Source organism: Anguilla anguilla, chromosome 14 (assembly GCF_013347855.1).
Source record: "Anguilla anguilla isolate fAngAng1 chromosome 14, fAngAng1.pri, whole genome shotgun sequence".
NCBI lineage: Eukaryota > Metazoa > Chordata > Actinopteri > Anguilliformes > Anguillidae > Anguilla > Anguilla anguilla.
This window is the reverse complement of record NC_049214.1, coordinates 26,673,713-26,687,399: the sequence shown is the minus strand read 5'-3', so window position 1 is coordinate 26,687,399 and position 13,687 is coordinate 26,673,713. Positions and strand designations below refer to the sequence as shown.

At 44.5% G+C, this 13,687-nt stretch overlaps 1 protein-coding gene across 7 annotated transcripts in view; it reads right to left on the bottom strand.

The window, feature by feature from the left end:
• LOC118213119 (ciliary neurotrophic factor receptor subunit alpha-like) overlaps positions 1–13,687 on the bottom strand; it is a 172,084-nt gene that overhangs the window by 102,718 nt on the left and 55,679 nt on the right. For 2 of the 7 annotated variants that reach the window (XM_035391816.1, XM_035391817.1), the window contains exons 1-2: positions 5,585–5,668; positions 5,252–5,333 (exon numbers count right to left, since the gene is read on the bottom strand). In XM_035391816.1, the coding sequence (XP_035247707.1) occupies positions 5,252–5,333; positions 5,585–5,653 (151 nt within the window). In that variant the 5' untranslated portion in view covers positions 5,654–5,668. Of the gene's footprint in view, positions 1–5,251; positions 5,334–5,506; positions 5,519–5,584; positions 5,698–7,344; positions 7,364–13,687 lie in introns of those variants that run through there. The other 5 variants (XM_035391820.1, XM_035391819.1, XM_035391822.1 and 2 more) reach the window with 4 other exon arrangements.

The window sequence follows — 13,687 nt, the reverse complement described above, 5'->3', positions numbered from 1 at the left end:
TATGTGGTGTTGGGCAGGCCTGACAGCTGAATGACCTCCAAACTTCAAGCAAAGATTTTCACCTGTAATCTGACTAAACTCTAGATGAATCATTTATTTATATTAATAGCAATGATATGAAATGAATATACAGTACATAGTAACATTCTTCCTGCCTCTCGCCCAGTGCACGCTGGGATAGGCTCCAGCACTCCCCCCCCCCCCCCCCAAACCCCCCCCCCAGGAATAAGCGGGCACAGATAATGGATGGGTGTATGGATAGTGACATCCAAGAGCAATGGGCAATTATATATAAATGTATATGTGAAAGACAAAGCAGAAAAACGGTTTGAAATTGCAAGCTGATTGTTGAACTGAGATGTCATTTTCTTTCAAACTCGTGAAGCTGAGTCTAACCATATTGCCATGGACATAAACTGAAATGCCCTCAAATCACATTAGTAAATTAGAAATCAATCAATGGTAGGCCGTCTGACAATTTAAGTGCTGTGTGTCATTTCAGATTGATGCTGCAGCCCATAATGGCTAGAAATCAGGGTTCTCCAAAGGCTCTGACATTACAGTAGCTTTTCAAAGTTGCTTGAATAGATAACGGAATCATTTTTTTAATTGAAGAGAGGAGACAAGTGTTCTTATCTTCTTTCCGCACCCGGGACCGAATGCTAGTCGGCTAACAATGATGAACGATGATGAAATTTAAAGTAACTACGTAATATACGTTCAAATACCGCTTATGAGAAAAAACCCTTATGAAGAGTCCAAACCCATCAAACATTTACTGCAAAGAAAATTGCTCGAAATTGCCAGAAATTGAAGTTTCGTGGACTGCTGCATCGCAGTGGCAGAACAAAGATTTATCAGGCAAGTGGCAGATCTATAATCTGTGATTACAATGTAGGCCGTAGATTTACTTTAATCCCAGCGTAAGGAGGCGCAAATTGGACGCGTCTGACGCATCTCCGGTGATTACTCTCCCTTCGGACCAGATTAGCATATTGCTGTAATCTAGCAGTTTTGCATCAGACAAGAGGCGGCAATAACCAGCGAAAGCAAAACCCGTGACAAACGCCTGCCTGCCCTCGGGCTCGTCACAGCTGGGCATCGGGGGAAGAGTCATAGCTTCTGAAACGAACGCGGAATAAAAAAACAAACAAGCCCCGCTTTGATGTTAAACGTTTAAAAGCAAGGGGGCTCAACTGTGTCTGTGCTTTTAAGGTCTGCATCTCGCCAATATCTTACGCAATGTTTTTTTTTATTTTTTTATGCCATCAAAAGTGTGTTTCTTGTTGACTAGTGAATGAGTGCTCCCAAGTAAAATGATCAAGAAATGAAGACAAAATAACATCACATATGGCAGAAAGTACAGCGCTTGCCAAATAAAATAAAATAAAAAAAACACTTAAAATCAAATGGAAAGACAAAGCATTTCCATACAACAGTAATCAAATAAAATTGCATAAACAAAATCTCAATTTGACGGAAGCCTTACATTATATATCAAATATAGAAAATGTAACATCTGCATAAACTAGTGGAAAAAGGGAAACGTGTAACTGTCAGAATTCTAATATCGTGTGTGAAATAGTTTGGATTAAAAATCTGACGTGTTGTCTAATTTAACTGTTCACTGGGACATTCTCATAGCAGCCTAAAGCATAACAATTCAATTCTTTTACTCATTTGTGTCTACACTAGCAGTAGACTGGCATAACATCTTTTTATTCACCACATTGTTTTTCTTTTTCTCCCGGATTTGTTATGCCCAATTGTATTCCTGGGCCCATCCTTCACAGCAACATCCCCTGTGAACTGGAGCATGTGTAGAACAGTGCTCCAAAAACGCCTTCACCCCGCTGCCATTTCTATCCGCTCTGCAGCCCCCCCGCTTCCCTGAATAACCCACCCCCACCCCCCCCCCCAGCCCCCCAGCCCCCCAGCCCCCAGAGCGGTGCGGTGGCAAATTACGTGCGGCCCCTGGGAGGCTGCTGGCCACGCCCGGCACCGGTGTTGGCGTTTGATAGCAGACTGCGGGGGGGGGGGGTGACTCAGGCAGGCTGGCTGTCTCGCACCCCCGAGAGACCGCGGGTGTGTTTTCGCGTCTCGAGCCCCAGACCGCTCGGAGAAGCCCACGGCGCCTCCGTCTCCTCGGCTCGACCGGAGGAACCGCCGAAACGGAGGAAAGCAAGCGCTTATTCGAAAAGAAAAAGTGTCTATTCAATTCGGAACCTCGCGCCCGGCGAATTTACGCTTAAGCCTTGGAGCTGTCGCGTGAGCTTCTCCTCGCCCGTTGCTCCGCCTTCCCGGGGCGTGAAACAGAGCGGAAATCCGGGGTCAGAAGACGCGCCGCACCGTAGCGCAGACGCCGCACTCGACAAAAAAACTCCATGCCGCCAAGGACCGCCCTTTGAAGCCCCGTCCCGCGCGCTCCCAATCAGAATGCACGCACGTAGCGCGCCGCTCGTGCTCATAAATAATTGCGCGCGCGTTGCTGCGGAGTTTACAGCGTTTGAGGAGGAGAACGCACTCTGACCCGGAGATGAGCTGCCCCCGTTAACTCCTCGAGCGGGAGGCGCGCGTTCGCACGCGCTGAATAATGCATCGGCTCTTTCTAAGCTCGCGTCTTCCGTCGCCCACGCCATCGCAGCATCGCATGTGGTTCGCAAGTCAACAGTAACAATCCGAATAATAATAATAATAATATAATGATGTTTTATTTACATAGCACCTTTCTCAAACCCAAGGTCACTTTGCAGATGACATACCATCATCTTGGGTGAAACATATACAGCGTGTGTGGTTGCCGTCTTACATTAAAATACTCACGCACTGGTACACATAATACAAAATATGGGCAGATATTTTCCTTAGATTCTATGACAGCATGTGTATGAATCGTGTTTAAATCTGCTGAAACTATGTTGAAAAAAGGTACACGTGCAACTGCACGTAGACATGTCAACCAATATTTAAAGCAAAAGATTTCAAGCAAAACGTTATGAATTTCATGACGACCTTGTCCCAAGCACTTGAAAGAAATGATGCATTAACTACGGCCTGTATCTTTTGAAAGTCGTTTTGATTGACAAGGCCATTTAGGAAGTTGGACAAAGGTGTCCAGGTACATCAATCCAAAATTTTCTGTATGTGTAAAAAATGTTTTGAAAGTACACCTACAGAATATAATATTGATTTAAGTCAACTGCTGCTTCAGTGAAATCATGGTCACTGGCCTAAACAATATAACAATTGATATGCTACCAACACTGCTGACAATTTAGTCAGTGTATAAGGAATACATTGCAGCAAGCAGAGAACCACTTAAACCCAACCACACAGCAGAAAAGCCCACGCCATCGATATAGAATGCTCTAGCTCCTGATAGGTGCCACTTTCTGGCCTGTATAGCCTTCGGGGTCATTCTGATGAAAAACCCTGGCAATTTAGCGGAAAAGTCAGGAGAATACCTAGGCCGGCACATTTCTATAATAGATACCGCCCACACAGTGCAACAGATACATCCACATACACACACACACAGTCTGACAAACACCTGGAGTACAAACCCCAGTTCAACACGAGGGAAAGTCTTTCCGTGTAGACAAATGTGACCGACGTCTAGCTACCTCGCTGCGAGTGGAAAATGAGAACTGAGAAGGGAGTTAGCTGGAATCACGTAGCTGCAATCCTCCAGGTCTTTTGTGAAATGGATTTAATAAGTATTGTTGCTTTTTTTTTTCCAGCCAGAGCCGCTCAGTGCACTCCTGACCTCCCAGGCCAATCATGTTTTGACACAGTCGTCTGCGCGCAGGTGCTCCCCATTAATCTCCTCCATTGTCCGTCACTTACCTCGGTAATCAGGGGGATACACACAGTCCCTTCTAATAAAACCCTGCCTCGTTAAGTGTGAGTTTCAGGCAGTCGGGCTCGACCGCTAAAAGCCGCTCGTCTCGTCCCGTAAGCATTTCAGTCGAACACGTCTGCGCGTAAATCAAGTCAGGATGCCCGCGTCACTCCTCATTCACTCCGCACGTTTTCAGAAAGCGTTCGCTTAACAGTGCTGTAGGGCTGCGTTAGCCTAAGCCCCGTCGTGCTAGCCTCACGCTCCGTCGCTAGCACTACTTGACGAATTGCGATAAGAACAAACAATCGAAAACAAACGAGAGTTCCGCATTTCTCTCAATACGTCTCGTAAAGCAGAGGCGCAGCGGTATCCGTTAGAGCGGCGTATTGTTCGCGACGCGATACTGTACACTCGCTATTAATCACTTTTTCGGGCTGCCGTTTTCGACAGGCGGGCGCATGATTAAAGAGCAGTCGGGGGGAAAGGGGTTTCAGTGCCGGGAAGTAACCGAACGTGACTGCTGACAGGAATCGCGGGGCCCGGTTCACGCCGAGGCGTGATGTCACGGGCGTGAGTAATACGCTGACAGCAGCGCCAGGGCCCGGTGATAAACGACGCCGCGTCAAACTGACGGAAAGTCGAGCGGCCGCAAACCCGGAGAGATCCGATCACCGGCCATCATCGCAATACCAATAAAAACGGGAGCGGCGAGAGCGACGACGTGCCAGTGCGTTTCGTCTCAGTGCTAAGTGCAAACACGTCTGCCGCTTTTCAGAAACAGAGTTCACCGGGGCTGGGCTGTGCCAATATATCGGAGCAAGAATCTCGTTCCCGCCAAACATTTCCAGTCCGGAAAATGCAGAACTTCAGGACTCCCTATAACACTCAGAAACATTGATATATCTTAGAAATGCCTCACGAAAGCTAGCTTTTATTTATTTTTGTTCACAGGAAAAGACGGGTGGTTTTCAATCCGAATGTACATCATTAAGACATTTCGAACCTGATGTGCCTCATTAAAGCAACTGACAATCCCGCTGTCGTCTTCCTCTGTTATCCTAGACCCAGACACCCCGTGGACAGCTCATTAAGGACATTTGCCTCTCCGTGTCTGTTCTATATTACTCTTGGTCCATGCCAATGCGGACAATGTGCTTTCTTTAACAAGACAACACGTCAAGCCCCGCCCACCGGTCAGGTGATGGGCGGCTGAGCCTCGGAGCTGTAACAGGCGGTGGAATTCTGAAAACTCTCCGTTCCGTCAGGGGAGGGACCGTGAAGTCACCAGGGCAAAGACAACAAATGTTCACGAGCAGCGGGGGGGAAAAAAAGAAACAGTGTGGAAAACAACACAGAGAGCAAAGACAATCTAACTAACAGCAGATAGCTTGGCGGTTGATGACAGCTTACCTTGTTGGCTGCGCCTCTGTGCGAACACTACCACCAGAGCAGCAAGAACCACACAGCAGACTGACGTTACAGCGTTTGCCATCTGTAGGAAAACACAGCAAAAAGGTTTGCGTGAGGGTCCAGCGGGAAAACAAATCTACCGGCTCCAAATCAGACCGGGAAGAAGTCTCTCTCTCATTCTCCCCTCGCTCTTATCCGCTCTGTCTCTCTTTCTCTCTCTCTCTCTCTCTCTCTCTCTCTCTCGCTCTCTCTCACATGCTCTCTGTGAACTCCCCCTCACACACACACACACACACACACCCGCCTCCCCCCTACACAGACACACACACACACACACACTCCCACCCAGACTCCTTCCTTGAGCTGCTCATCAGTGAAATCACTCTCCTTGGGGACTGGCATTTCCAAAGCGCACTTTAAAGAGACAGCGTTTACAGACATCTGCCTTATCGGTGCTAAGCACGCCGCCTTGTTTCGTCAAATGTGAGAAGCGTCTCCCGGCTTCACGCGGGCAACCTGGCATTTTCACAATACGTCAGAACGATCCGAATGTTCTATGTTCCATATCTGTCTTCCGGAGGCAGTGAAATGGAACGCCATGCCTGTTCTTAGTCCAGCTTGGGTTTTTTGTTGATGGTGCCATTTTGTATAAATGCAAAGCACATGGCTTCATGTTTAACCTATGTTCTTGTGATGTTACGCTACAGTTCGAAAATGAAGAAAAAACAATCAAAAGTCAAGAAGAGAGACATGTTTACACGATACACACTCTTCACATGTTGTGAAGTAAGGAGAAGAAAAAAGATAAGAAGCAAAGAAGGGGGTAGAATACAACCTAATCAATTGGCTGATCATCGGGGATCAAAGGCTCCCAAAACAGGGGTCCAAAAGTTAAAAACCCTTTATTTAAACACGCAAGAACATATACTAGAAATGGCCGAGAACTTGTAGCTAATAAGCCTCTGTCAGGATCTGGAGCGCACTAGACAAAGGCATCTATTTATAATGATCAGAGATAACATACGACTGTCAAATAACAGGGAAAATACTGGGTAAATTGGTATATATTAACGAGCCCTTAATGCTCAATCCATCAATCAAATAACCATTAATTGGCTGAAAGAGACAAATGGTTAGCCTGATGGATAACAAGACCAAATTGCATATCAGGTTGAATGACAGTGGGGATCTGGGAACAAAATGATCTGTTCCATGCATCAGTATAGGACGTTACAAAAACAGACAATAATTGATTTCTTCATTAAGGCCTGGAAAATGGATTGCCCTGTTTAAAAGCTCAAACAGTTTCCCATTGTAATTACAGTTTTATCCTTGTGCAGGACCTTGTAAAGGACTTCCTGTGCTTTTTTAGAGATCTGGACATTCAATGGTTCGTCTGCTGATATGTCCTTTTCTTTCGTTATTCTTACTCTTTTTTTAGTTTTACGTTGTTAAATGGGGCTGTTCATTTCTATCATAATGCCCAAAAGTAATAATACTATTCAACAACAACAACAACAACAACAACATCATCATCAATAATAATAATTCTTGTAATATTTTAAGATGGTATAAAATAAAACAGTCTCCACAGTATTTTTATGTGTCAAAATAAAAAATTAATGCGATTCATTGTCATTGTCAAGACTATTATGTTCTTTTCAATGAAAATTTTAAATCCATTGTCAATATTTTGAATGCATTATGTGCTGCACACCACTGTAGTACTGATCTGCCACTGTCTTGCACGTGTCCCGCAAGCACTAGGAAAACAAGGAAGGAAATGGTAACCACGAAAAAGTCACATACTTTTAAATGCATACTATGTAGTACTGCACATACGTAGTCTGTTGCCATCTTTGTCAGTCAATCAATTGCTACTGCTTAACTGAAAATAGTAAGCAATGACAGATGGAAACCAATAAGGCTTTCCTGCATGCTGAAACCAGTGTAATTAACTGGTCTAATTAGTGACGGTGTAATGGATACACTACCTTCGCGTAAAAAGGGTTTGAAACAATGGAGTTGAGCAAATAAAACAGGGGCGAAATTAAATCGCACGCCAGTTTCATTAACTCTCTCTTTCCTCCCACCTGCGACTGGTCCTCAGCTGATTACATCACCGAACAATGCGCTCAGGGCATCGCTCTCCTCCATTCTCCAGCCCATCCATTTTGCCCTCAAGATTTCTCAATATCGCCAGTCAACTGAAATAAACACCATTCACTTCCTGCTTCCTTCCTCTCGAGCGCTGACTTATTTATCAGACTGCTCCTGAATAGATGTATTCCGTACAGTGCTTAATTAAAATATACCATTCATTGCCGATTCAAATGACACCCCCCCCCCCCACACACACACACACACACACACACACCCTCCCCTTTATGTAATGCCCAGTAAAAAAAAATTAGCATTTAAATGAGAAATTCCAGTCCGCAGTTTGTACAATGTGTCCCTAAATGGCGGGTCAAAGGGTCAGGAGCTGCCTGGAAAGAATCTTCTAAATCTTTGACAAATGAATGTCCGAAAACTGTAGTGCACGGCCAAACCCGAGCCTCAGATGAATAACTGAAAACTGTAGTGCACAGCCAAACTCGAGCCTCCAGCTGAAATTGCATCCCATTATGCACACATTACTCATTAGAAATCTTTAGGTTTAACATATCCGTGTTCCAAATTGCAGTGTGCGGTTTCTGAAGAGAATTGATTTTTCTACGGAGGACAGAATGAATTGAAAGCAATAGTGTAAGTTCAGGATTATTACCTTTTTATCATATTTATGGGGCGTGACATAACAATGTCAGAAGACCCGCACTTTGAGATTACCAACTCATCGCAGCACGTTCGCACACCTACTAACGCTACTCGAGATGTAGAGAGAAGGTTCGCGCAGGTAAGCAGGCTTTGAATGATGCTTTATGTACTAACACAGATAAAATACGCTTTTAAACAGTGGCCTAAGGGTGTGTGTAGGCTTAGAGTGCAAATACACTATTTATATTGCATTTATAGAGCTTATTTATTTTATTGGGATTGCTGTCATGTTCCTGTCAAACAGTATGAACCACAGTGCCTAGAAACCCTAGAGATTTACATTAATCTGCAGTGTGACAGCAATGGATTTTTCCCCCTATAATTGCACATGGTTCCCTGATTTTTGCAGTATGGTGTATTTACTTAGAGTCTGATTTACTATGAACTTTATCATGCGCCGAATGCACTCATGCAAAACTAAGAACGGAACCAATGATTGGTGCGAAACAAATACCATGACCAATCATTGGTCATGTTATTGGTTTTGCGCGTGCTAAAAGGTTTTATTTGTGCTAAAAGTATTAGTAAATCAGGCCCTTATTATGCAAAACTCCTCGATTGCATGAACACATTCATCACATCCACAATTTTTGAACATCACAAAAATATTTTTTCACATTAAAGGATCATATTTTAGAAAGCAGGGTAAGCTACCTAATGGAACTCACTAGCTTTTTAAAGCCATAGGCAATGATATGGTTGTCTTGTTCAGTTGTTGATGACTGTGGTTATCAACAGCTGGAAACGTTGGACATTTCAGAAACATTTGTTATTGTGTCGGAATTTGTGAAGTAGAAACTATTACTTTCTGAAATAAGTCAGACGTTTCTTTAATGTTCAGAAGGTTTCAGCAAATGAGTGAGAGTTAATGAGGGATATGTGAATAATTAATACAAGTAAAATTAAAATATAACCAGAGATCATGTGGCCTCAAATCATAACTTAAAACGCTGCGAGCAGACAGTGAGCCAACACTTGTTAATTTGCACCCAGAATTGGAGTCAATATCCACTGCCAGCTGCTAACCCATTTTTTCAATCTAATATCGTCCTGCTCTTCCCATTTTGTTACATTACCTGAAATTCCTTTAATCTTTTTTTCCCGGGACTTCCAATCAGAAATAAACTAGATAAAAAATGACAAGGTATTTAGTGACATACTCAATCCATGGCCGTCACAGGTTTTGCAAATAGTTTCTCCACATTATTATCTCTTCACTCCAGAAATACCGCTAGATCACCATCGCCTGAATTTTGACCACCTGCTTCCTGGAGCCCTCCCGCTATTAAATATCACATAAATCATACCATAACTCATAAATCATGATAGCCGTGACAGATTACAAAAGACAGTCGGGAAGCACGTGGCATTTGGCTGTCCAAGGGTTTTCCAAATCGCTTTGACCTTTCCTCGACAGACAGGTGGCGATTGGACGTTAGAAATGAGGCAGATCCTGTCATAATCTCATCAGTTATCTGAATCCGCGTGGCAGTCGTAATTCTGGATTCAGGAACCGCAATCAATACCAGTCCGCCAATGAGGATCGTGATGTTTCAGGCTAATAAGCATATGCTACAGACACCCCTGATTCTGTTTTTTTTTTTCCGTTTGTCTTTGCTTGGTGTGTGTGTGTGGACACCGCGTGAGTGAACGGGCGGGTAGGGTTGGGCCGGGCAGGGTTGGGGGCTGTCATGGAAGCGGCCGTTTGAACTTCCAAGAGAGGACCGAGCAAATCAAAGCATACGAGGCGGGCGCTAGGCTACGTCCGAAAATGAGGCGGGCGCTAGGCTGCGACCGAAAAGACGCCGCTGCCTTCTGCCAGCGTACGGGGAACGCACGTCTGGTGCGCGAGCCTGCTGTGTCGGACCGGCGCTTTAAAATCCCCCACAGTTAAGCACAGAGCCGGGGATTCATACGTCTCACCTCTCATCCGCTGCCAGACTCGGCGTGGAGTCAAACCGAATTCAGAGAAACGTTATTTTCCCCGGAGCGACCTGGGCGACCGCGGCTAACGACCGTCGCTGCCAATCTCCCGTTACCCGACATTGATGGATCTCACGGGCGAGGAAATTAAGCTAGCGCACGCGCCGGATAAGACCTCGCCATTGTGCCCCCGCCGAGCCCCAGGTCTCACAGTCCGTTCAGGGCGCAAGGCGCCGCGTGTTTTCGGAGGGTATCGATGCTAACGCGATGCCGAGCTCAAATGTTTGCTGATGGCCGCAACGCAAACAGAGCAGTCTGGCGCTCATAAATCCTCCCTTTGACCAGATGAAAACAGCCTATTCACTTTGCAGCTGTGGCACCATAAAATATGGTGCACACGCACGCAGGCACGCACACACACACACACACTCATGCGCACGCACGTACACACACACACACACCCATGCGCACGCACGTACACACACACACACGCACCCACACACACACAGCTTTTCTCACTGCGGACCAATTTTATCAGGCCCACCCAGGCTGTGGACCTCATTACGGATCCTTGGCCATTAGGGGAATAAAAATAAGCATCTACACCACACACTGAGTTGACCTGAAAATTATTTAAATGTATGAGAGGTCTGTTTCAGAAATATCAATGGGGGACTTTTCAACAGCTCGCCCTGCTGAAGTACAGGGTTCCAGTGTAGTGGCACCACGGCCCCGCGCTCTGGTGTCGAACCCTGACCATTCTAGGGCCAGCCCTTGCTAGCGGCCACGCTGGGGCTGATTAATTGGCCACAGCTTTGCCCACCCAGGCCCAGCAGGGTCATCTCCCCAGTTTATCGCTCTGCAGCGGCTGATCTGTCTCCTACGGTCTCTCCACATCGACTGCAAATAGACTCCTCCTCTGCAGTACAGCCGGTGTAGCATATTACTTTATCAACGAGCTTCAGTCTTTATTTAGACTGCGAATGTAAAACATATCTAAGACATTTAAAGACGCCCGGATCAATATTTTCACATAAAATGACATATGGACTCGACGGAAAGTAAAAAATCCGTCGTGGCAAAGTGATTTTTGTCCTTGAAGTGTTTTCCATGTAATTAAGATGAGACCATGTTGCTGAGATGAAGCTTTGACACATACATGAATCTTAATGTGATTAATACCACCAGCTACAGCAACCAGGGCAGGCGGCCACTTTACGGCAGCAAGGCTGTCTGTTTAAAACTGGAAAGCTTTCAATTTCATTGACTCTTTCTCGTCAACTCATTGAAAAGAACAAAAAGCTTTTTTTTATAGACATGCTGTCGGAAACAACGGCCAGAAAGAGGAGGGAAAATATTCTCCGCCGCTTATTTTCGGTTTCATTTTTTTCCGAATGCCTCTGCCCGTCAGTGTGTCTGTGCTCTCCTTAAGCTGTCCATTAACTTCTACTCTCGCCGCCTCGGTTGCTCGGTCGCCAAACAGCACTTCAGTAAAAAGCTTTGAAGAATGAGCTACCGTGTGCAGAGATGTGGAACCATCACAGTTTTCAGGCAGCTTTGTGGAGGCCTGAAGCACAGCATCCGGGTCAAAGTTCAGGAAGGTCCACCTTGAGACCTCTCTCCCAAACCATAACCCAACAAAGAAAAATTTGAAAACTAAATTATAACTAAATTCAAGCCTTTTAACGATAACAAAATTTCATTTTGTAAGATGGTGGGCTTTTTTTTTCTTTTAGTGAGCAGCAGTTCTGGGTCTCCCTGACGCTGACTAGGTGAGCTATGACTTGTAATATAATGATCTTTTCCTCCATCAGCAGGGTAGTCCTGGGAAGACATCTGTCACGGCAGGATGGGTGCCTCGGCCCCCGGACGCGCCCCCCCTCCCCCCCACCCCCCACGCCTCTGATCAGGGCTGATGACAGCACTTTCAATCTTCAAAGGCCCACTCAAGGCACCCGGCAACGCGTTTATAAATCGACCCCTCTAGCCGACGATGGGGAAAGTTGAAACAAAAAAATCAAGAAAGCCTCTAGTCCAGTTTTTTTAAAAATTTTTATCATGTCTCCCATTCTTCTGTTTCATCCATCACAGTTTTAGGCTTCCCTGCAGACGGTGTTAATTGTCAATGCGTACGATGGCATGCAGCAGTACTGCAGCTGTAGCATCTGCTGCAGGTCCTGGGACATGACCAGGAACCTGGAACAGGAACAACCTCACAGACTCAAACGCTGAATGGAGCACTTCCCGATAAGCGAAGGAAGGACTTATTTCCCCTCTCTGGCGGGCTAACTGCCGTACCTCAGACAAATCAACAAACGGAAACCAGCGGATTACAGTTTTGCCCAAGCAGCCAGAACACAAGACTGGGTAGTGCTAATATTACGGGGCATGTACAGTATTGTAGATACATCAAATATTCAGCCTTCAATCTCATTATCATTTTTACCAAGGTCTTTGATTACCCCATGAACTGGTGAATCTGTCTCTATGGAGATGAATTTCATATGGAGCGCCCAAGCACCTGCAGGCATTACGCTCCCCTAATTCAAATGAACTCTCCAACATTAACTTTACACAACTGCTAAATACCACATAGGAAGACCTGGAGAGGGAACGCATTAGCTTTATTGCTAATGGCTTCAAACTAACGGCCTACGCTAGGCTACAGCCTTACGAAATGTTACTGGAATACAAAACACAGACTCTACATACATACAATTTGCAATTATAATTTATTTTTTAATTTTTTTTTAAAGTCTATGCCTGAATGTTAAAATGCATGACACAATGAACAGCTATGATCCAGATCCAGCTCTTCTTCATGGCTTTTTATTAAATGTCTGCATGTAATAAGCTCTCCATCAGTGACCTTCACAGATGGGACCATTAAAAGCATAGCTGATTCAAACATCACACAATTTCCGTCACATTAAAGCCCGGTGGAAAAAAATGTATGAAATATTAAAAAGTGGTTATTATCAGACCACTGGGGAATAGCCTATTTAATAAAATCTCAAGTTTCTCTTCAATAAAAAAAAAAAACATTGCTATTAAAATTTTGTAAACAAAAAGGCAAATCATTTAAATGGTATTTTTAACTGAGGAATTGCAAGATGCATACATTATACGTTAAGTAGATGGAATGTATATTTCTGAAACTGAAAATTTTAAAATACTTGAAACCCTCCAACCTCAATCCTCACTAATAAATGAACCAGTGACTAAAACATTTACAAAAATCCTATCGCCCGGAAAACTGTCAAAATGACATAACTCAAAGAGGAAATTAATCTAATAGAAAATACTTCACAGAACTCATCCACTCAAACTAAAATGATTTGTAATGGGACTCTCCAATATCGATACCTGCACAGAGGGCATGAATTTCTGACGACCGCTTACTTAAATGCTTCATGGTTCCACCATTTAGCGTTCTATTGAACACAAATACTGGTTTTACAAAGAGAATGATACTATACCGTACTACTTTTGGAGTTTTTGTAAGCATCTTTAATGCATTTTCATGGCATAGGTCAACTAACAGTGTCATGGCCAGTATTTTTGTATTTTTTTATTTCCTTCCCTTTGTCAATCCTTATGATCGCTCAGAGCTTATTTTCTCGCTAGAATTTAAGAATGATTCCTTAAGTAAAACCGCATTGCGGCATATTCCGATAATCAAAGGGAGCCGTTCTG